The sequence below is a fragment of the Erigeron canadensis genome, chromosome 3, assembly GCF_010389155.1.
Source record: "Erigeron canadensis isolate Cc75 chromosome 3, C_canadensis_v1, whole genome shotgun sequence".
Taxonomy (NCBI): Eukaryota; Viridiplantae; Streptophyta; class Magnoliopsida; order Asterales; family Asteraceae; genus Erigeron; species Erigeron canadensis.
In genome coordinates this window covers 7,921,767-7,947,767 of record NC_057763.1, presented here as the reverse complement: position 1 = coordinate 7,947,767, position 26,001 = coordinate 7,921,767, and the positions used below count along the sequence as shown (strand labels likewise).

General features: G+C 35.5%; 2 protein-coding genes across 2 annotated transcripts; one reads left to right on the top strand and one right to left on the bottom strand.

The window, feature by feature from the left end:
- Positions 1-6,690: 6,690 nt before the first annotated feature.
- LOC122594570 (ubiquitin-like) lies at positions 6,691-15,435 on the top strand. The gene is made up of 5 exons (XM_043767007.1): positions 6,691-6,806; positions 14,608-14,694; positions 14,982-15,105; positions 15,261-15,318; positions 15,397-15,435. Exons 1-5 carry the CDS (start codon positions 6,704-6,706, stop codon positions 15,433-15,435), a joined length of 411 nt encoding a protein of 136 aa, XP_043622942.1. The 5' UTR covers positions 6,691-6,703.
- A 1,977-nt stretch (positions 15,436-17,412) lies between these two features.
- LOC122594568 (ADP-ribosylation factor 1) lies at positions 17,413-25,477 on the bottom strand. Its single transcript, XM_043767006.1, has 9 exons — positions 25,342-25,477; positions 24,982-25,213; positions 24,838-24,876; positions 24,679-24,741; positions 21,904-21,922; positions 21,530-21,641; positions 21,399-21,446; positions 21,163-21,293; positions 17,413-17,707 (listed from the first exon to the last, which is right to left on the bottom strand). Exons 2-9 carry the CDS (start codon positions 25,082-25,084, stop codon positions 17,674-17,676), a joined length of 549 nt encoding a protein of 182 aa, XP_043622941.1. The 5' UTR covers positions 25,085-25,213; positions 25,342-25,477; the 3' UTR covers positions 17,413-17,673.
- Positions 25,478-26,001: the final 524 nt, after the last annotated feature.

Sequence of the window (26,001 nt, the reverse complement as noted above, 5' to 3'; positions counted from 1 at the left end):
ACCACCAAGGTTGATTATCACTCCTTAAAGTACCTTTACAAATTAAATATAATTAATGAGAATTCTACCATATAATTTATATGATGAAAACATTTTTAAAACATAGTATAAATTATATAAGCTTACCGAAATTCCAAGAGATCTTTAGGATTAAGCTTTCCATAATATGGATTATAATACTTTGGTTTGGGGTGGTGTTTTGTCAACGGCAGGTAAGGTAACAAAAGGGAAATTGTGTTTTAGATTATTATTTTTTTTTAATGATAACTAATCATGCTTTTATCCCATGGTTGTAGAGATAAATAAATTATTATGATCAAAGAATTCTAATGGGATTGAAACTCTTGACCGTAACTTGACTTACATACAATTGTTAAAAGAATGTGTTTATTAAATACTAATTTTAATAGTTTATAATGAAGTTACTATTTCCATTATCATAAAGTAAATTAAGATGGGATGGTAATCCCTTTTTGGCCGATCTTTACTATCCAGTAGAGATATTCTTCACATTTGTGATGTATTACATATAATTAAAATTAAAATTATTGTAATTTACTTTGATTATTATTAACTTTAACCCACCACTAAGTAATGTATAAAGATTTTTATAAATGTCTAGAAATGAATACGATTGATAGGTATATATATGTCTAAATATTAACGGGAATAATTATAACCGTCTAAATTTAGGAAGATAAAGTGACTAAACCTTAAACTATTGAAATTTAAGTAAGAGGAATCACATACTGGCTTCATCACAACATTTCTATGTTTGTTATACTCTGTAAGCACATTTACTAGTCGAGAAATTAAGAATTCAAGTTAGAGACTATAATAAATTATCGATTTTGGTGACAGATGTCACAAAAAATCATGGGGGCCATGCATTTATTTATTAAACAAGAAATAATAAAATATTAGTGTGTGAGGGGTTCCATGCCTAAGCTTAGGTGTCAGATAGCCTTATATTCTCTTTTATATATATATATATCTGATACCAGATAGGGGGAGGGTACGACTGATCTATATAAGACCAGTAAGAGAACTCGAAGCTCTTTTGAGTTAGAAGATCTCGAAGGATCTTAACCCAGACGAAACTTCTACACTAAGGCTCACGTGGAGCACTTAGGAGCTCGGAAGGAGCTCACTAGCTCAGAGGGAGCTATGAAACACTAAGACTCAGAAGGAGTTCTTAGTAGCTCGAAAGGAACTATGCAAGGCTAAGGCTCAAAGGAGCTCTTAGGAACCAAGAGAGAAGTATAGAAAGAAGTTTTTATTTCTTTTCTTGGATGTTTTACAAATGATGGGGGAGGCTTCCTTTTATAGGCAAAGGAAAGGACTCCATGACAACATAATAATAAAATAAAAATCTAGATATACTTATCTAGATGGAATATTCCTAGGATATGCATTAATCACTTTAAGAGTGATTAAGACCTTATTTAATTATTAAACACACTTAATACGCACTTAACACTTAAGACACACTTAAGACATTATTTAGACAATATTAACAAAACGACACACAATACTAAACTTCTTTCTGCGGATTAAGTATCTTGACGTCGAACCACCATTGTTGACCCTTAAACTGCATCACTTGTTGTAGCTGGGACTTGGAAAAAGTGCACTTTGGTGAATATTGGAAGCTTATTGAGATAATCTATATAAGCTTGATCCCATTCACACACTTGCGGATGATTATGAATATCTTTTGTCCCATTTAGAATCTCTGGGTCTTTCTCGGCAACATCAAACTTGTTTGCTTCTGCCAACACCATGCGAGTTCTTATCCACGATTCATAGTGATTTTGTTTGTAAAATGAATCTGGTGGAGTCATATCCATCCAACCTTGAAGGAACTCCTAGGCTGCATCGTTGGGTGGTTTTATGGAATTTAGGCTTGTAAAGAGTAAGGATACAATGTTTCCTAGGGGCTCTTTGTAATGCATAAATCCATTCATCCATCGGGAGAAACCACTGTAGAAGACGGTAGGTGTTGAGTTCACTTTTGGTCAATTCACCTAATTTGCAACGCACCAGGTAGGTTACAAGTTTCTGGGAGTTAAAGGCGAAAGTTGTGCAGAACTCTTCAGTGAGGTACCAAAGGAAACTTAAAGCTTCATCTGGCAAAGCATCCATTCTTTTGATACGTAGAGTACTTAAGTATGGGTGGTCTGGGTGGAAATGAAGGCCATATAGAGGTCTGCCACATGTTTTTCTGGTGATGGTGAGAAATGTTTTCCAGGATAAGAGAGATGGGTCATTTATGTTGTTTTTCTTGACCGCTTCTATAATTTCTTTTGGGACGCCATTTTCTTTTAGTTGTTGATGAAGTGGCTTGTTTGGGTTAGAAGTACTCATTGTAGTTTGTGGCTGGAGCTTCATGCCTTTGTACTTCCTTTTATAACTATCATTTTTAGGATTATTCATGCACCTGTGTTGAACAGTAAATGTCCATTGGTTCTTTGAGAAGGGTGGCATCTTTTGTCTAATCAAGGGAATGTTGAGAGTGTGGGCATTTTGTCTGAGCATTATCCTGTTTTCATCATTGGGAATCTTTGCAGGTGCAATCATGCCTTGGGGTCTATTATCAATGACTCGTAGAACCTCATTTGTGAGTTGTCGTCTAACAGATTCTCTCCACTTGTTTGGGGGGTCCCTTATTTGTCTGTTAGCGTTCTTCTTGTCAAGGTACAGTGATGTCTCTTGGGGAAAAGATAAGGGCGGGCGATCTTCTTGTTCAAGGAGCTCCAATTGTGCCATGTAGATAGGCCTGGGACCTATTTCTGAGTCAGTTGACTCGTCCGTATCTGACTCGTCTGTGTCTGACTCGTTTTTGTTGTAGCGGATTGAGCAGATCGTCTTTTCTCTAGGGTTATCATCCAAGGAATACAAGGACTCTTGATCTGAAAAATCAACTGGCTCAATCTTGTTGATTGCTTCAATCAATGCTTGGGTCTTCTTCTTTTCTTTGCAATCTCTAGCAAAATGCCCTTTTTTATTACAGACATAGCATTGATCAGTGTTTCTTCCTCTGTATTCTTTTTTGCTAAGGAATTTCCAATCCCTTTTGTCTTTTTTATTCTTCCTCTCAGATGAGTAGTAATTACTGAACTTTTTTATTATAGGGGACCTTTTTTAAGGACGGGAGCAGCTACATGATGATTCATCTTTGCATTTGATTTTTAAATGCCTTTCATCACAAGCAGATCCAAGACTCTTTCCAGTTTTCTCAAATTCAACCAAAAATTTCTTTTGGTTACACAGCTTAGATAAAGCATTCTTTATGAGTTGGAAGAGTTCGCTCAGGGTGACATTGGCGACTGTCTTGTTTTTGTTTTCCAATGCTCTATACGCTTCATTTGCAAGAGATTCTGGGAAGGAGTTTAGAAAAACTTGTTTCAGGTTCACATCATCTATGCCGTTTAAGCAGTAGAACCTTTCTGACATCTTATTGTAATGTTTCTCCAAGTCTTTTAGTTGGAACGAACAACACTTCATTTTTAGAAATTCTTCTCTGGCGCGGACAGTGTGTTGTGTTGGGTCCCCAATGAACTCTAATATAATAAAGTTCATAAAAACTTCTGCTGATTGTGCAGAAAGCAACTGATGGGCTCTATAATCACCAAGACTCATATACCAGTCTCTGAGCCTACCTTGGCATCTGGTTAGAAATCTTTTAATGACTATGTCTATGTTGTAATACTGGAGTTCAGCTGTAAACCAAGTCAACATTTCAATACATCTTTCTCTCCATTTTGATGGCGGGATGTCATCAAAAGTGAACAGTATTTTTGAATCGTTGCTCGGATGCCTGTGTATGTTTTCAGTGTTTTCATTTTGAGTTGCTCCAGACATAGCATCATCAACCTCAGAGTAAAAAGCGTTATTTTCTGTGGCTTCTTCTGGTTCTGCCATGAACCAATGTTCGAAAGTAGTTGTTGGTGGTAAGTCTTCATAAGAGCCATCATCAGAGCAGGAGTTTGTTTCATCATCAGTTTCTGGAACAATGACAGGAGCCACCGTTTTCAGTGGTTTTTGGTCTTCCTGGCATAAGTTATAAAGGAAAAATAAGATGGGGTTCTCTTTTTCTTTAGGTAAAGAAACTGGAGCCTTGGAAGAGGCTATCATCATGTTGTCATCAACCACTTGCTCTGTTATGTTACTTGATGATGATGGCTGGTTGAAATAGCTGGGAGGGTTTTGTGTTGGGGAAGTATGTTACTTGATGATGATGGCTGGTTGAAATAGCTGGGAGGGTTTTGTGTTGGGGAAGCCTTTCTGGCTCTCTGTTTGATCCGGGTTTGCTATTTTGACCATAGTTTCATTGATGGAGACGGTGTTGCAAACAGTGATGTTGACAACAGTTGTGGATCAAAAGCTGGTCTAACAAATGAGGTAGTAGACACTCTCCATGGATCATCAGCAACAACGTTTTCACTTTGCCAGTTAATGTGGCTTCAGTAGGAGAGATGGTATTAGTGACACCATTAGGACCAACAACATTTGGTGTTTGGACTTTCCAGCTGTGTTTGGTTTTTTGTTGGGGATTTTCAAAGGTGGACAACGGGGGGAATTCTGTTTGGTATTCTGAGGATGTTGGGGATGGGGTAATGACCAAGCATTCTTTCCAATTATAATCCGGTTGGATCTCGGGTTTTGTGGGTGATGAAGGTTTAGGTGGTGAGTCTTCATATGAGACAAAAAAAAGTCAAATTTTCCAGACGGTTCACCAAGAAGACCAATAGTAGGGTCTCCAACTTCATACCTCTTTTTTAGAGATGTTTGTGATCTTCTTTCTCTTGGGAATGTCTTCATCGTATTTTACTTGATCTGCCTCATCTAAGCATACCTTGCAGTTACACACATCATAAGAGAAGTGTGTATCATTACTGGGCATTTCAACCAGTTGGATCATATTTATCGAGGGAAATACATCCTGTCGATCTTGAGTTGCAAACTTAACTTCAACCAGACCGTCATTATGTCGGACAAAATCTGGAGTATTTGTAGTTTGGATCGGTGTTGCTTGATGGGTCTGTTCATAATTAGTGATCCATTTTTCTGGGAGTAGCTTTATGAGCTCTTCCCTGGATAACTTCTTAGGAACATACGTGCATGTTGGTGTGGCGTTGGAATCCACATATATGAGCAATGCATCACCAGAGTTGTCTTGGCCACGTACCATGATATCCAAACAGTGGTTTTGGACTCTGTATGCCATCTGATAATGAAACGTGGCTTGAAAGGTATTAACTTGTGGGGTTCCACCAATTTGAAATTGAGCTTTTTAAGGTTGTCATCAATGATGGGTCATTAAGTAAGTGGCATATTGAAGTTGGGGTAAAAGGTCACGAAGACTGTCCCAGCATTTAAGGTTGTTTGGATTGTACCAATACATGCGTGTTGGTATTCTTTGAATCTAGTATCAAGCAAAGCTATGCGGGAGAATGCTGGTAGTCCTTTTCTACCGTGAAAGGTGAGTGCAAGTTTTACTATACCGAAGTGGATGTGGGTGTAACCATGGTTAAGACTGATTCTTGGTAGATCTGAGGGTAGTTCTATGGTTACAAGGTGTTCGGAGGTTGTTGCAGGGAGTTGGTGTGAACAGAAGTTAGATGTGTGAATAATCTCCCTGTTACCGATGGGCTAATGATGTTTTTAACTCTTTTTGTAAAGTTATTATGTGGTTTAGAGAAAACGGCGTAAGGATTAACTACTGGGACTTTTGTGATTGGAATTCTTGAATCATCAGCTAAGTATGAGACATCATACGACTGATTAATTCTGGGAGAAAAGGAGCGGCGGAAACTAGAAAAAGAAGATGAGCGGGATAGGCGGTTATCTGGGTTCATAACTGGGTTTAGATACTTGCTGCAACACTTATTGAGATTTCCAAGCTCGTACCAAATCGCGACTTACCACGGCCACCTGCCTCACTGCGCACACAACAAGCTTTCTACCGACTCAATAAGAATCCATCGTATCGGACCAGTCTGATATAACCCTTGTAAGATTGTTTTTATGATGCAAGGGATCAGCAACTAAGGCTGCAGATGCAAAGCATACTATACCAACCTTAGAAAGGGATACCAGGAGCGACGTTAGGACTCTGCTAATACCAGATAGGGGGGAGGGTACGGCAAAAGGGATATATATATATATATATATTGATCTGTGTGTCTCATATATATGCCAACTCCTTCTCTCCATCTCTCTCACAATGCCTCAACAGAAATTATTATCATAGCCATTCATGCCGCACCCATGCCTAAAGGATGGTGTCGGAGTGCCGCTACATCATAGGATGTTGCCCTGTCATGCCGTTAGGCGTCGCCACCCTCCTAATGTTGGAGAATACTACATCCATTAACTACTTAACGAAAGAAGATTGTCAAAATAATATTCAATAGACACTAAAAGTTTTGTTGAGCTTAGATGAATAATAATAATACTAAAAACAATAATAATAATACACTCACCTATAAAAATAAATAGAAAACAACATGCCAAAAAAACTAAGAATTATAACTTTTAGGCACAAAAAATTATAGAAACGAGACATTGTTAATGGGCTATAAAAAGCGAAAACCCTGAACGTAAAAAAAACAAAACATCATATATAAATACTCAATTACTATACGAGTATAACATAAACTTTGAAGTTCAATTCAATTAGCCAAGAAAAGAAGATTGAATGCAGATATTCGTGAAAACCCTAACAGGGAAAACCATAGCCCTTGATGTTGAAAGCAGAGACACTATTGACTACGTCAAGACCAAAATTCAGGACAAAGAAGGTATTATTCTTAATTCATTCTCTAAATATATTCATATGTTTATCTTTATACAGTAGTAGGTAGATCATGCCGCTCGTTGCGCGACTTTGATTTGTGCTATTCGATCCCCATCTCATGCAAAGGTTGGAGGGCATTTTCTGTTGGAATAAACATGGTTTGATTCAAGGGAAAATACTCACCAGATGATCCTGTGGAACCTGTAAAGGCATTAAACATGTTTGCCATTGATTTTGGGTTCCCAAAACAAGGTGATTGAGTTAGGATGAGATGGGTAATTCGGCTGTGATGTTATGCACGAATTTGAGAGGAGTAAACACACGAATTTGTGTGGGATTATGTGTGTGTGATTAACCTTAACTTAGGGTTAATTACCCTCTATTTATAATGAGAGTAATTACACTTACCACCCTTTAGTAATTACACATTCAACCCCTTTGGTGTTTAAAGTGTATACCATTAGTCCTCTTATTTACAATCACCTAATGGGAAACCCTATTCTACGTCTCTAAGAGTAAATACGCTCATCATATATTTACCTAGACATAGGGATTTCATTATCGTCAATTATCATATCAGGAATGATACATGATCAGTGACGGTCACACTAACGTGGTTCCAACATTCTCCCCCTGGACCCAGCGATCATTTATCTATGAGTATTTAAATAAGTTCCGGAATAATACTCATTTTGTTTTAAACCGAAATCATAGCCAATAAGTACAATCGTAGAGAAGAACATCAACTCAGGACCCCCACTAGTCAAACTATGACTCAAATTTAAAACCAAAAAGCAATGATCAATTGACTAAGACAAATTTTGTCACAATAATGTCAATACACCAATATGAGTACTCAAAGTGTAATTAATAGACAAAAAAAATCTAAATAAGGAGGAAAATTTTTAAACAATAATACTAATGACCAAATAAGTACAATATCCTATTAAATTAAACTAAGTCTTTAGTAAGTCCCGTCTTCAACACGTGTCCTACGAAGACATTAGGAGGAAGACCTTTGGTCATCGGATCCGCTAGCATGTCATTTGTACTTATGTACTCAATACAAAGAACATTTTCCTCGACCCATTCGCATACAAACAGATACTTTGTATCGAGATACAGCCCAGCGCCAGTTGAACTGTTACTGTTCGAGAAAGTTATGGCAGCTGAGTTATCACAGTAAAGCTTCAATGGTCTAGAAATGGAGTTGACGACTTTGAGTCCACTTACCAGATTCCTAATTAACATCCCATGGCAAGTAGCATTATAAACGGCAATGTATTCAGCCATCATGGTGGACGTTGCAGTCAGTTTCTGCTTATGACTCCGCCAAGAGATAGGTCCGCCAGCTAACATGAAAATATACCCAGAAGTAGATTTCTTATCTTCCTTGCTTTTGGCAAAGTCGGAATCGGAATAGCCTACTACTTCTAGATTGTCACTTCTTTTATACGTTAGTTTGTAGTCTTTGGTCCCTTGCAGATATCGTAGAACTTTCTTAGCCACTTTCCAGTGTGCTAATCCAGGATTAGATAAGTAACGCCCTAGCATACCGGCAATATAAGCAATATCTGGACGAGTACAGACCTGAGCATACATAATGCTCCCAACTACTGATGAGTAAGGTATCATCCTCATTTGCTCCTTTTCAATCTTAGTGCTCGGACTTTGGAAAGTACCGAATACATCTCCTTTAACTACTGGAGCTACAGTGGGTGCGCAATGTTGCATGTTATAGCGTTCTAAAATCCGCTCAATATAGGCCCTTTGAGAAAGACCTAAAATACCATTATGCCTATCCCGATGTATTTCGATACCTATAACATAAGAGGCATCACCGAGATCTTTCATGTCGAATTTCTGCGAAAGCATCCGCTTCGACTCATGCAACATATCCAAGTTATTACTTGCTAGTAGAATATCGTCTACATACAAAACAAGGATTATAAAGTTACTCCCACTGATCTTGAGATAGGTGCATTGATCCACTTGATTCTTTATGAAGTCTTGTTCTTTAATAACTTCATCAAATTTAAGGTACCACTGTCTCGATGCTTGCTTCAACCCATATATGGATTTCTTTAACTTGCAGACCATGTGCTCTTTACCTTTTGGAATGAATTCTTCAGGTTGCCACATGTATACGTCTTCTTCCAAGTCTCCATTTAAGAAAGTTGTTTTGCCATCCATCTGATGTAACTCAAAATCAAAGTGAGCTACTAGTGCCATAACGATCCTTAAAGAGTCTTTACGAGACACGGGAGAAAATGTCTCTTGATAATCGACTCCAGCCTTCTGAGTATAGCCTTTCGCAACCAATCTGGCCTTATAGCGTTCGACGTTTCCTTTCGGGTCTAATTTGGTTTTGAAGACCCATTTGCAACCAACAGTTTTGGATCCTTCAGGAAGTTCAACCAATTTCCAAACGTCATTATGCTGCATGGAATTAAGCTCTTCAATCATGGCTTCATTCCACTGAGTGGCCTGATCACTATTAATGGCTTCTTTATAGGAGGTAGGATCAATAAGCTTTCCAACATCCTCAACTTCAGTGAGATAAGTAATGAAGTCTCAAAATTAGTGGCCCTACGTGACCTCGATGATCTCCTGAGTTGATTTTCGGGATTTTCGGAAGATCCTTCAGCATTAGTGGTCTCATGATTAACATTAGGAGGAGTTGGATCAGTGACATTCGGAGCAGCGTTCTGTACAAGAGGAATTATCGGAGGAGTAATAATAACCGACGAATCGTTTCCCCCCGCTTCTTGTACTTCTTGCAAATCGAAGTTATGATTTGTCATGCTCCCACTGATCTCTGAGTTCTCTAGGAACGTGGCATGTTGTGTATCACTGATGCGAGTAGTGTGGGAAGGACAGTAAAACCGATAACCTTTTGAGTTATCCGGATAACCGACAAAGAAACATGTAATAGTCTTAGGATCAAGTTTCTTTAAGTTAGGGTTATAGAATTTAGCTTTGGCAGGACAGCCCCATACTTTAATATATCTAAGACTCGGTTTCTTCCCTATCCAAATCTCATGAGGAGTTTTAGGGACAGATTTAGAAGGAACTCTATTGAGTATATGAACGGTTGTTTTTAAGGCCTCAGTCCAAAGGAAAATAGGTAAGTTAGCATTAGGGTTCTAATTCTTCTTTCAGCAACACCATTTTGTTGAGGAGAACCAGGCATGATGTATTGGTTAATTATGTCATGATCCTTACAAAAGTCATGGAAAGGACCAGCGGCTTGACCAACGTCAGTATGTCTACCATAATACTCACCTCCTCTATCTGATCTTACAACTTTTATTTTACGTTCAAGTTGGTTTTCAACCAAAGTTTTAAAATCAATAAAAGTTTGCAAGGATTCAGACTTTTCCTTAATCAAATAAAGGTGCATATAACGTGAATAATCATCAATAAATGTAATAAATGAAGTATGTCCTGTAATGGAAGCGGGATAGGGGCCACTTATATCAGTATGAATTATTTCCAACAAGTTGGAACTTCTGGTGGTTCCTTTCTTATTCCCTTTAGCCATTTTGCCTTTGAGGCATTGAATACATGTTTCAAAATCACTGAAGTCAAGAGATGGTAAGATTCCATCCTTTACAAGTCGTGTCATGCGATCTCGTGAGATGTGACCAAGACGTTTATGCCACAACATGGAGGAATTCTCTTGTCGCTTAAGTGATTTTGTCCTTGTTTTAGTTATATCATCAACATCAAAAAATAACAAAGATTGTGAGAAATTATGATCTAGTTCTAATTTATACAACAATCCATCCAAGAAACCACGACCAAGCAATTCATTATTAAGAGTAATAGTAATCTTGCCGAAACCATGAATTATTACAAAACCTTCAATGTCTAGTCTAGAAATAGATACGAGGTTTCAAGTAATTCTCGGTACATATAAGGTATCTAATAGTCTAATACATTTTCCAATACTCATATGTAAAATATAAGTTCCCATGGCTTCGACATCTAAAAGATCACCACTTCCAACTCTAAGTTTTCTTTGGCCCTTTCGTAGCTTCTAGATTGTATGGAATCCCTGCATTGAGTTAGTCACATGAACCATAGAACCAGAGTCACCCCACCATGTATTAACAGGAACATCAGTAGTAAAAGAATCAAATATTACATAAAGTACGTTACCTTTCTTAGCTAGCCATTCCTTGAACTTAGGACAGTCTTTCTGAATGTGCCCTTGAGCACGAAAGAACTTACACTTGATGTTCAAGACATTAGAGCTAGAGGCAACTGCACCAGGACTGACCTTTAAAGCTTTATTTCCAGTCTTCTTACCGTTGTTACCCTTCCTCTTCTTGGAATTAGCAGTGGTAGTAAAGTGAACAGCTTCAGGTTGCTCGAGCTTAAGGCGATCCTCTTCTTGTTGACACATTGCAATCAGTTCACTCATCTTCCATTTGTCCTTCTGAGCATTATAGTTAATCTTAAAGGCATCAAATTGAGCAGGCAATGATGTCATTATGAAATGCATAAGAAAGTTATCAGAAACTTCCATTTCGAGAGTCTTAAGCTTGTTCGCCATGTCACTCATTTTCAATATGTGTTCACGGACACCGCTTCTTCCATCATATTTCAAAGTAAGCATCTTTAGCATTAAGCTGCTTGAATGCGCTTTAGACGATCCCTTGAAGTAATCCTCAACAGATTTGAGGTAATCTTTGACTTTGTCAGACTCGGGGATAGCTCCTTGAAGACCAAGGGGAATAGAGTTCTTGACCGTCATAAGTGATAACCGATTCGCCTTATCCCACTTCTCAAATGCTGCTTTCTGTTCTGCAGTAGAGTTCGCAGTAATAGCAGCGGGTTCATCATGACGAATGGCGTAGTCCAGGTCATAGTACCCCAGAGTAAGATCTAACTGATCTTTCCATGAAGCATAGTTTGCACCGTTAAGTTGCTGAATGCGCCGAGAGTAGGTGCTACAGTGGAATAAGGAGGATATAGATTTAGGATACAAGTAATAGAAGATTAATAAAGTAATGCCTAAAACTAAGGGCAATTAGATTATAGTGACATAATTAGCTATCTAAAGCAGGCTAAGCAATATCTATAAAACTAATGGAACTAAAGTAATGCCTAAACTTAACTAAGGGCTAATAATAATGTTCCTTATAATAACATAATTAGATATCCAAGGCTTGTTAAGTAATGGAACTAACGTGCTGCCTAAATACGTAAGAGGCTAATGTAATGTTCCTAAAAGTAATGAAACTAAGACCATTATACTAATGAAGCCAGTGATAGGTAACCTATTCTAAACACCAAAACAATAAGTTGACATAAGGCTCTACTTAGATTTACATCACCTTTGGGCAGAAGTAACTAATATCTAAGTACACATGAGCATTAAGGTCATGCGGCACAACGCTTATCTTTTGACCTTTGGGCACAAAATTAAGAATCGTGTATCTTATGCATGAAAAATATTCCTTTTAGCACACAAAGTGTATTAAATCACCTTTGGGCAGAATCAATATACTTAGTGTTCATTATCCAAAAGGAAAAAACGCACCATGAGAATCATATTTGACCTTTGGGCACAAATGATGAAACCATGTACATTAGTGCGAAGCCCCCACACATTACGGGGGTCCGGGGCAGCGCCCTTGGGAGCGGGTTCCAAGGGGCGGCAGCCCCTAGCGGGGTCCAAGGGGCAGAGTCCCTGGCTGGGATCGAGCTCAGGTCAGCGTGACCAAAAATTTTTACCCTTAAAGTGCTATGGTAAAAATGTCTCAGAAAAAATAATTTTCGAAAATAAGAGACAAATTTAGCCACAAAATTATAAGGTAAAATTAGTAAGCACGAGTTCATTCATCGGCTAAAATCATCTTTAGTTTAATACAAACTTAAGTTATAACTCGTGAATAAGTAAGCACGAAGTAGACCATAAGTTCGTGATTATGTAAGCACGAAGGTAGCATAAGTCAACACGATGTTCGTGTGATGACGTCAGCACGAAGAAGTCATAAGTCTACACGAAGTTCGTGATGACGTCAGCGTGAAGACAATCTGGTTCGTGTAATGACGTCAGCACGAAGTAGTAATGAGTTCGTGTGAAGATAGCTGAGTTCGTGCGAAGATAGCTAACTTCGTGTGAAGACATGAGCGCGAAGGTGGTGCAGAAACTGTGATGACGTCAGCACGAAGTAGTTTTGAGTTCGTGATGATGTCAGCACAAGTTTCTTCATTCTGCAGCTTCTAAGTTCGCGTAAAACACTCGAAACGAACCAAAAACATAACAGGACTTCGTAACGCGTCTTTGATACCACATGTTGGAATAAACATGGTTTGATTCAAGGGAAAATACTCACCAGATGATCCTGTGGAACCTGTAAAGGCATTAAACATGTTTGCCATTGATTTCGGGTTCCCAAAACAAGGTGATTGAGTTAGGATGAGATGGGTAATTCGGCTATGATGTTATGCACGAATTTGAGAGGAGTAAACACAAGAATTTGTGTGGGATTATGTGTGTGTGATTAACCTTAACTTAGGGTTAATTACCCTCTATTTATAATGAGAATAATTACACTTACCACCCTTTAGTAATTACACATTTAACCCCTTTGGTGTTTAATGTGTATACCATTAGTCCTCTTATTTACAATCACCTAATGAGAAACCCTATTCTACATCTCTAAGAGTAAATACGCTCATCATATATTTACCTAGACATAGGGATTTCATTATCGTCAATTATCATATCAGGAATGATACATGATCAGTGACGGTCACACTAACGTGGTTCCAACATTTTCTACCATTTAGGTAGAAACTGGAAGCAACATCTTTACTTAGGTAGGGGTAAGGTCTGCCTACATCTTAACCTCTCCATACACCGTCGAGATATTGGGGCTCAAAACGTCCACAGAAGGCAGCACTGAGCAGTTTCTTTCTTTCTTTTATGCAATAATTGTTATGGTTTTTTGACGTGTAAGAAGTATTATAAATATAACACATGTAACGAACTACTGTTGCATTAGATGTTAATATAAGTTTGTTCGCAAAATTTACCATCGGTTTTAGTTACAGCAGGCAGCACCATATGACCTTTGTATGTAACTGATCACAGATACTTAGAACACTTCCAAATTTGTAAAATCAAAAACTGTTGCAGATTGAGTGAAAAGATTATATATAGAACACTTCAATTATATTGTTATTTTAGAGACAATAGTGGGGGCGGATATTGTTGGCCCATCCAGATCATATCTCGGGCTCGAATCAAACATGTCTATGAACAAAATTCATTATATACATAGTGTGTGAGTTTGTGTGTATTAATTTTGTTCATAGACATGTTTGATTCGAGCCTGCGAATTTGATGAAAAAACAATAGTAATAGATGAATATACGTATTCAAATAGATTGCAGAATATTTGTTCATCAAATTTGCGAGCGATTTCCAACAATGGATATCATCTGAGCTAAATGAGAAATAATAACTCTATCTATACATCATAATCCGATAAATAAGATGAATTATTAACATGGATTTGGCAATTGAAAAATTTTTATGCAAATTCAGCTCTCTTTGAAGTTAATTGGTAGGGAGTAGAGTTTTAGTACGCCCTTGAAAAAAAAATAGAGTCACCGAATATGGAAAGTTTGATTATGGGGATAAAATCCTATATTATGCTTTCTATATAGTAGTGTGTTTTTCATGCATCCATATCTATTTACTACTGTATTATATTATTTAAATATTTATGCTTAAGTTTATTATATCCATGATTATAATGTAATGTATATATATGTGTATATAGGTATCCCACCAGACCAGCAACGTTTGATTTTTGCCGGAAAACAGCTTGAAGATGGTCGCACTCTTGCTGATTACAATATCCAAAAAGGTTTAATTTCATTTACTTTGTAACTAAATGATGCTTTAGAAAGCTTATATACAAATATTTATTTAGAATTTTGTCATTGGTAGCCCTTAAGGCTATGAATCATAATGCATACTAATATATGACATACTTTATATATTAAATAACCGTGATTCTAAAGAGAATGCATATATGTTAGATTTTATGATTTGTTGGAATGTTTTAATTGATTTATTCAGATATTTTATTTAGTTTTTTTTTTTTTTTCTTTCCATTGGTTTGACTTGTCGATCGATCGATGTTTTGTCTAGAATCGACTCTCCATTTGGTGTTGAGACTTAGGGGAGGATTCAGGGGTGGTTGGTATAACCGGATTGAACCTAACTTGTTTGCTTTGGCTCGGAAGTATCGCGAAAACAAGAAAGTTTGCCGCAAGTAAAGAGATTCTTCTTTTCACTCTCGTATATATATATTTTCAATGGTGTATTTGCTTGTATATATGTGTATGTGCATATATAGTTACTCGTATTATATACCATGTATTACCACTTTCTTGACAGAAAAAAGAGCTGATGAGTTTTTTTTATTAGGTGTTATGCTCGTCTCTCCCCAAGTGCAACCAACTGCAGGAAGTGCCACAGCAACCAAGTATATAACCTTCCTCAAAATAAATTTTATATTATAGGCTTATTTTTCGCTAAGCTTAATTTTTATTTTTTGATGCAGTTGAGACCGAAGAAACAATATTGGCGGCAGAGGAGCTAAATGACAAGATCTTTATTTGGAGGGGTCAAACTAATTGAGTTTTTATCAAATTTTGTAGCATAATTTGTAAATTGACATACAAATTTACTGGGATCATTTATGTAGTTATGGAAGTAAAATTAACACGGATCGTACTCGTTTGTTTAATGCAACTATCCAATAAGCACTATTGGTTCTTAAATTTCTATTCTCTTAGATGGTGCATTATTGCAATTACTCAAATTTTGGGATATGTTCGTTAAGCAAATAAGAGGATATAAAGAAATAAAATATATATATATATATATATATATTAAAAAAAAACACTGAAGAAATAAAATTAGTGGCTGGAAATTAGAGAGACAAAAAGAACTGATATTTGATTGAAAAGAAACAAAAAATAGTTCATTGACAATAGTTATTTTTGGATTCTTAGGTAAAAGTACGTTATGGCACATAATATCCTAATTTGTTAATTTAGGTAAAAGTCCATATGTTTTCTTCGCATGAAAATCCTTGTTAAGTTAGTAAATCGATTTAACTAATAAACAGAAGAGGTTTTCATAGTTTGGGTTATACAGAGAATTCGAGTATTTGATTCTGATTTGGCCTAACCGGAAGATTCCTCGTACCATTTCGGAACTTTTTTCCTCAAGATTTTTACCGATAGAGGTTTGACCCTCGTAGCTTTTGTATCAATAAGATAGACCATCCCAGTACAATATGAGGCGGGGTGGACATCGGATTAGCAGATATATAATTGTGTGGATGGCCCAAAAACATTATACGCATAAAAAGGAAAAATAGAAAAGGATATCATGACCACTTATGATCTCTATGGTACTTTGGTGGTTGTCGGGATATATACTAACTTGATTTCGTGAAATTTTGTAGTTATATTTTCCTTTAATAAATAATTGAAAATAGAATTACCTAAATTATATAAATACATTGACTTTGTTAAGCAAAATATGATTTCTAGCATAAAAGAAACCATGTAAAACACCAAAGTGTCGCCTATATGCATACTTTATTGCTCCATCTTTATATGCATAAAAAATAAACACACCCAACTGAACAAATGGGAACCACAAATATTTATCGACATCGGAACATGTTATATGAAACTAGTGGTTCAAAACTATACACTTGAAAAACCTACTACTCCATGTAATCTTTAAGAAACGACAAATAATAATTAATATAATGATAAATCTAAATTATGCCTAATAATCAATTTAATCATAAGATGATGACATATGAAAAAATAATGATGACATATGAAAAAATAAAAGAGAATTAGTAGAATTCACATGTCAAGTTCTTATAATTTTAGGTTGATTTTTAATAATAATAATAATAATAATAATAATAATAATAATAATAATAATCCAAAACGAGCATATACGACATAGAAATATCTGTGTTTTATTGCCAACTTTTTTGTTAGAGTAATATATTTATCAAAGTAAATCTCAGACAAAAGCTGGCAACAATCTTTTTTGGTTATAGATTCATCTTGCGGGCTTGCGGCTAATGCCTTTTGAGGATAAACATTTTTTTTAAATCCTATATGATTATAAAAATCATTTACCAATCGTAAATTTCAAGATTCTCATTATGAGGCTGCTTAATTGTTTGCAAATATCATCCGCGACACAATCCCTTTCCCTCTAACATCACCAGCCACTATCAAACAATACCATCTGAAATCCATAATATGGGACTAAAAATCACCACGAACCCCAGTTCTACATAAATAAAAACAAAATTTTAATCAAATTTGTTTTATAGAAAGAAAAGGAAAAAAGGAGAATTGCGTGAAGCATTCTGGGCGATTATCATTATAGGTATTTTTGTTGATACACAATTTAATGAAAAGCATATTTTAGTTAAAAGGAAAATATCCTACCGAATATTCAAAACCTATTTCCATTTCCAACTTCAATAACAATAAACACAAAAATCTGCCACACCAAACACAAAAAGACAGAATCATACATAATGTTCATTTTCATGGAGGGAATTCTTCAAAAAGTACAAAAAGAAATGTAATATTAATATAAAAAGTTAACTACGAAGACGAAGAATGTATCAAACAGGAAAAATGAGGGTATGAGGCTACAATTTAGATGTTCCGGTAACACATCATCAGCATTTGGCCTCTGAAAGACGTTAAAAGCTCAATAGGTAAAAGACCATATCAACGATACTAGACAGTCACAAAGTTGTGCGTGGGGAGCACACAATAAATAAGGTTTAGCCACCGCCAGACTTGAGTGTGTTGCTCAACCTGCCAAAAACATTTATGAACATATATGAGCATATTTTTATACGTTTGACTGGTATATAGTAAATTAAACTACACAAACAAAAACAAAATTCCGTACAATTAAAAGTTTGTGGGCTCAAGACTTCAAGTCCTGTAGTGGACAAAAATGTTGATTATTATGTGGGATGTTGATATTTGTCTTTCTAAAGTATACTATAGAAAGAAAAAAAAAAAAAAAAAAAAAAAAAGAAGATAGTGGCGAACTGATTATAATGATCACCTTAATTGTAAATAAGGTCTTTTCACTACAAGAAGAGATTATGAAGCAATTGAAAAAATTCCAGAATATGATAAACACTTATGAAGCAAAAAAGATCTTATGAAGCAAAAAGAACAGCTCATAAAGAAATCTTTATGAGATCTAAGTGGGATGTTGGCTGAAAAATTCCAGAATATGATAAACACTTCTTGACTCTAAAGGAGCTAAAACGAGTGGGTTAGGTATAGGGTCAAATGGGTAGTTTAAAGTACGAGCCAAATCAAATTGTGTCAGGTTGCGCCGAAATATCCACATGTTTAATCCACTTTCTTGTATCTTGTAACTAAGAAATTAGATTTTTACAAATAGATACGTCGAGAAAATGCGTAATTTTGTTTCGGTGTAAATTTTTCAGGTACAACTGTATAGAATCACCAAACTGTATATGCATACTTTATTGCTCCATCTTTCTATGCATAAAAAGATGAACACACCGAACTGAACAAATGGGAACCACAAATATTGATAAAATCTATCACAATATAAAAATCTCAACTTATCTGGTACGAACCCATCCATAATAGGCTCGTATCATGTCATAAGCTAGGTGTAGAACTCACTCCCAAAAGCTAGCTCAAAAGAGGAGGGGACACCTAGGCTTATAAACCACCAACCAATCTCATACTTGGCCGATGTGGGATCATATTAATACCCCACCCTTTGAAGAGCCAACGTCCTCGTTGGTCACGGCTATGTTGGTCACGGTTGGCACCCTTCTCCTTGGGTCCAAGCCACCACTCCATAGGCCACCACTCCAAGCGTTAGAACCTCGAAAGGTAGGGCTAGCTCTGATACCAATTGATACGAACCCATCCCATAATAGGCTCGTATCATGCCATAAGCTAGGTGTAGAACTCACTCTCAAAAGCTAGCTCAAAGGAGGAGGGGACACCTAGGCTTATAAACCACCAACCAATCCCATACTTGGCCAATGTGGGATCATATCATTATCAAACATTGACCTATCGACAATGGAACATGTTATATGAAACCAGTGATCAAAACTAAACACTTTAAAAACCTACTATAACCTATAAGGAACGACAGAAACATATACGACTTAGATATATCTGTGTTTTCTTGCCAACTTGTTGTCTATATACTTCCAAAAGTAAAACACAGACAGATATTTTGGTTATAGATGCATCTTACGTAAGATCTTTGAAAAGTTAACAGATATTCGTTAGAAACATCTTATAAAGAATCTAAACAATTATATAAATCATTCGCTTATCGTATTCTGACATTCACATTACTAGGCCACTTATAACTAACTTTGCAGATAGGACCATCTGAAACCCACAAAAAACGACTAAAAAACAAAACAAATCACCATTCTACATAAATTCAAAAAAACTTGTTTTGGAGAAAGAATAACAAAAGACATGAAAACATGGGAAAAGAAAAAAATTAAAATTAAAAGAAAAAGGCATGAAGCATTCAAGCTAGGGCAGTTAAAAAAAATCGTAAAAACAAACAACCACGATAATAAGTATAGTGGCAATAAGCCAAACCAAACTTGAACAAACATAATAAACACAAACCTAATGAATGATCTGCTTTCTTTCTTTTCAACAGCAGCACCCAAGGTACACGACTTTGGTATTTCAGCTTAAAATCTGTATATGCTTAAAATCACTGATCAAGTGATTATATAAATATATAATCTTTATCACTCGTATATTTGATAGTTGACACGAATAAACTATTTTATGTAATTATTATTAGTATATTAAAATTACAGAAATCTCGCCAAAATTTCAACGAAATAACCGATATTTCAAATATCGTTCCTTGACCGAAACCTACAAATTTCAGTCCTTAACTACATGTCTACATAGGTGTTGGTCACTTGGGAAACTTGAAACGATTTGATACTCCACCTTTAAAGTTGACATGCCAAGTTCACAAACTTTTTTGGGAAAAGAAGAAAAAGGAATAAAAAGAGAAGGGCATGAAGCATTCTGGCTAGGGCAGTAAAAAAAAGCATAAAACCAAACAAGCATGATGATAAGTATAGTGGCAATAAATTCGGTCTTAGCATCAATTGGCCATCTGTGTTTATCCTTACTGCTCTAATCACTAAAGACTTGGAACAAAAGATGAGGAACTTCCTTTGGGGGAAGGGATCTATGGTCAAAGGCAAGGATAAAGTTTCATGGAATTCAGTATGCTTACCAAAGTATGAAGGCGGGCTAGAGGTAAAACAGATTAATGATGTGAACAAGGAGCTCAAGACTTCTCATGTATGGAGCATTCTGACAGACTGGAAATCACTATGGGTACAAATTGAAAGGTACAAGCTTTTGGGATGTCGCACCTCAAGGCTCTATGAACTGGAGTTGGCGGAAACTGATTCAGTTGCGTGATACTCTTAGGCCTCTATCTAGAAGAAGATTGGAAATGGATTAACTACTTCAGTTTGGAGTGATAATGCATCATAGCTCATATGGCAAGAGCGCAATTCACGTTTATTTTCAACAGACTCACGTTCGGCGACCCAAATGACTGAGGTGATTGTGAGCAGCGTTCGTCTAAGGCTCTTATCCCTCAAGTTTAAAGCTACATCGAACAATAGACAGCTTCTGGAGAGGTGGAGAATTCCCGAACAGAATATACAAGTAATTCGCAAGTGAGGCTCGTGGAATCTTAAAATTACACCATTGAGGTGTTGATTCTTACAAGTTACAACTAGTGACTCTTATTGCTAGCCAGTTGCCCAGTTGTATTGTTCCCTTGTTAAGCAAAATAGCGTGTTTTATGGTATGCCATATATTTTTTGAATGTGACATATAGTCACATTATATGTACTAAACAAATTTGTTGTTATAATATAAGTATAGTGGCAATAAGATCAAGAAAAAACTACTCGTATTACTTATTGTTAAAAATCACAAAAACCAGCCAAATTAGTGAACAAAGGTAGAATCCGCATAATTGACCAACCAAAAAAAACTGATGCTGACATGGAATTCAATTGTCAAAAAATAACCACCTACTTTTTCTAATATTCTATGTTTGCCATGTCTAATATTTACCACATGTACTTATTTAGCTTGAAAAACATATTTCATCATCTCAAAGCGCGCATCAAATAGACTGTCTAGAGGAGTTCAAAACATAATTGAACACAAAATATAATCAGAGTTGAGCTTACCAGTCTAAGCCCTCAAAGAGACCTTCTCCTTTGATTGCAGAAGTTTTAAATATTGACCATTGACGGTTTTTTATTTTGTGCAACTCCAGTGACTCTGTCACAGCAGCATCATCAAGGGCACCAGGAAGATCCTATCCACCCAAATGTCAAAAAAGAGTTAACACTGATTATTTACGGATGGTAACTGCTTCATTAACATCACATAGCTTATTTGCTTGCACGACAAATTATTCAACCTGCTTGTTGGCGAATATGAGAACAACGGCGCCTTTTAATTCTTCCTCCTATGTTTAAGACACATGAGATATGTATGGTGTTAAAAAAGTATAACTTTTATGCAAAAACTATCATCAGAAAAGAGTAATACCTCTAAAATTGCATGAAACTCCTCTTTTGCAATTACTAGTCTTTCTGTGTCACTGGAATCGACCACATATATTATGGCTTGCGTATTTGGAAAATAGCATCTCCAGTATGGCCTGAAAGTACTAATTAGCTAATGCTTGAAATAAAAAATGTAATAAAATCCAATTCGAGAATAATTCAAGCATTCTAGCATGCCAAGAGTTGTCCAAAATACATATTTGTTGATCCAATGGCAAATTAATGTAGCTTCAGTAAGGAATAGAAACTAGCACTATCAAAAATACAATTCACCCTAATGTACCCACTACTTTTTCCTGTATTGGCCATTTGGGACAGAAATTAGGAAGTGATGTAAGATAATCAATTAAAGGGTACCTGATGCTAGTTTGCCCACCTGCATCATAAAAATAAAAATAAAAAGACTAGCATTAGCAACAAAAAAAAAAACAGGAGACGAAAAATGAGAAAAAGAATGAATATCATTTAATTAAAATAAAAGGAATATCATTATGTGAAACTAAATAAGGCATATAGTCAAAAAGATTCAAATAAGACCCTTTGTACCACGGCCCGAAAATACCCGCTCATCATGGTGGGGTGAAGTGAAGAAGTGTCACCCAGGTGTGGGGAGAAAAAACTAATCACAGGTGATGGGTAGATGACAGATAGGTGAAGGGTATGCAGTAACTATCACACGTAAACTAGACTGACACACCCGTGATACCTGATTAAACTAACTTTGGTGTGCCATAAAAAAAATAAAAAAAACAGCGAACCCGCAATACTCATCTTTAATTTACTTCTACATATTTTCGATCTATAATCTTATTTCTACAAGGACGTACTTTAGTATATGTTTATATACTTCATATCTTTCATACTCCAAGTTTCAAATATACTCATGCATCTGACATTCAGCAATAGATTTTGGCTTTTTAGGAGATTAAAATTAAGTTAAAGCTGGAGAACATAATAAAAACACACAGGCAACTTATGTCATGTACAAGTAATATACCAACTAAACTAGCAACCTTTCTCTGATGAAAAGCAATCCTTTTAAACTATTTATTTTTCCAGCTTACATATTAGATACTAATACCATTATGTAACTAGAAATGTGCCTTGTTCGACTACGGGCTACTAAGAAATCATTTTCATTTATTTTAGTCTTTTTCCACTCTTAATGTACTATGCTCTAAGCCTTAAATCCTTTTTGATAGCTCATATCACTCAAATTCTCATCTTCACTACTGTCTGCGACTCCGAACAACAGAAAGAACTCCAAAGACCAACTAGTTCTTTTCTTATCCACAACCAAATAAATCGCTTCAATAAACCATCTAATAGATCAACACATTAAATGAGATAAATACTTATGTCTATCCATAATCCATCTACTTGAACCTATTTACAATAACTTTTACTTGCCAACTTCTTTATTCTCATATTAAACACCTGATTACTATTTAACACCCCACACATCGCCATCCCTCCCTCCTTCCCCCAACCCACTACACTCCACCATAACTTTCCCACTCTCCTCTAAGATTCTCATATGTACTGAACATTTTTTATAATTTTGAAATTTTAACACTTTAAAAGTACATAATTATCAAGCATGGGCATTTTTGTATCCAAACGTTTGTCATTAGATGCGAGTAGTTTCACTTATGTATTTACAACAGATGAGTCCTTAATCATAGTAAATATGTCTAATCTCAAATTGCATATTTTGGCAATAAAATATATAATATAACATATTAATATTAGTATAAACGAAATACCATTTAAAACATGATTTATTTAATTTTCAATTTTAATATAATGAGATATGAAAGACTTATCTTAATAAAAGTTGTGACTGGTTTCATAATATCAACTTTTAAGTATCTAATCACTGTTATTAAAAAGATAAGTTCTCATAGCATGAGCATTCATATTACCAAAAAACTCAATGACACTGAGAAAATACATGAGTGACACTAAGGGGGATGATGGTGAGGTTGAAGATGAAAATGGGACTAGGGGTGTGGGGTTGAATCCACGGGTGATTGATAATGAGGTGGAGTAAAGTTTACTGATATAAATACCGGTTGATTTGGGGCATGATCCGTCTAGTTAAATGAGTAGGATCATGGTCGGAAAATATCCATTAAGTTGAGTCATGTCACACAGTCACAGATGATGTTATGAGACAATCCAATCAAATCTGACCCGTTGGGAAGCCTGGACCAAAGTATATACACATGTGTGTACAAAAGTTTGTCCATTCACTCTGCATATACAATATTCTTCTAAGCCTTATATATAATATATACATGGAGGTTAGCCTAAGTATTTCCAGAATCGTCGTGGGTGAACCTCCGTGGTCACAAGAGGGTATATTGTTTGCTCCTAGGATTCGAACTTAGGACCTCTAGGTATTTCCACCCTTAAAGACCAAGCCTTTATCACTAGACCAAGACCCTTGTGGTTTCCCTTATATTTTCCTAAACACGTGTACAAATCTTGTTCCACAGATATTAGACTCCCTGTCTTTATCTGTGCTTTTCTTTCATCCACCCACATGAATTCTTACAGTATGTTAATATTCATTACAAACGAATAATGTATACCGAAAGAATATATTCCATAAAATGTGAAACATGTCATTCTTTGAAATTATCATATTTTATATACTACTTATGCAACTTATGGGAAACTACCATTACATCCCTCATTGCATCTTTTAAGTCGTTTTAGCACAATATGTCAGCAATGTCTATATTGACGTATCTAATAAAAATTACCATAGCCCTCTATCTCAATGTTGGCCTCTTCTTTAGTTCTTTTCTAATTTAACAATATGAAATCAAAATATTGATATCAGAATGACAGAAACAACCCCTTGTCTCTAGAAGTATAGGTTGACTTGCTAAGGACTACACAATTCAATCTCTAAATAAAAATGTATGTCAACATTGGAGATTACGTTAAGTTCCTCTAAACTTCCAAAGTCTAAACCTTTAACACATACGATGCTTAAATGGTTAACGAAACTTTATATGTATCATTTAGGCATAATAATAACTAAAGTTCACTGCACTAAAATTCTTATTATAACTAATGCAATAAATAAAAAGGCAAATCAAGAACAAGTAGGAAACATACCAAGATCCCAGACTTGAAACTTTATATTGTTATATTGCACCGTCTCCACATTAAATCCAATCGCTATTTAAAAAAAAGCCTAAATAAGTAACAATGCCACAACACCCTACTTAAAAATTAGTAAAAAGAATAAGTAAAAACCAAAAACCGAGAACGAACTTGGTATAGTAGAGACCACTTCACCCATCTGCAGCCGATCTAAACACGAAATCAAACACACCAATTAACAATAGCATATAATTAGAACCAATGATAATAAATATATATATATATATATAATGAAAAGAAGAAGAGGGATCATACAAAGAATAGTTGTTTTGCCAGCATTGTCAAGACCAAGAACAAGAATCCGAGCTTCTTTGTTACCGAAAAGCGACGAAAACAACTTCGTAAACACTATCCCCATCTAACTACCTTTCTATCTATCTCTATGAATGTATGTATCTATATCTATATCAATATATATATATAAATATAGTTATTATATCATGTAATTTTAAGTCACTATTGCCCTATCTTCCCAGATCAGATCTTTCTGCAGCAATTCAAAATCGCATAATGATTGGAATTTGCAAGGAAAATTAACAAAATAATAAATAAATGTGATTAATTTAAGATGTTAAAAAAAGGGAATTCTTGGGGAATTAATTGAATAAAGCGTACCTTTAAATCAGAGAATATGGGCGAAAAAAGGTGAGATTTTTGTCAATACAAATGTAGTAATTGATGTTCGTCTATATGTTTTTTACTTGATTTTGATTTTGATTATTTTAAGGATATATTGGTGATTTAGGATCTGTAATTGGGAGATGTGGAATGATAGTCCAACAACATCAAAGGGGGGGATATTTTACAAATATTTACCCTCCACTATCTTATTCTGTTCATTTAATTCTTTACAAAACTTTTGTATGCATACTGATCATTTGACCAGAAAACCCATCACCTGACCCAAACTCATCAAACCCAACACTAACCGAATAACTCAAATTTATTCGGTTTAGGTTACATGTTAACCTATTATTAATCAGAAACCGAATAACCCAAAACCCATATAAACAACTGATTAGCATCCCTACATCTTAGTATCGAATATCATTATCAATTTTTCAACTAATATTAACAATTTTTCATGAAGTAATACATGCATCTCAAATTAAATAAAAGTTAACCAACTATAAATAAAGAAAAAGAATTTAAGATAAAACATATTTAAACCATTTAAAATCTGAAAACATATGAATAAAAACAAAACCAAAATAAAACTTAATGATCAAACAATTAAATATAGCTTATCATATATAATTTTTTAAAAAGAAAAGT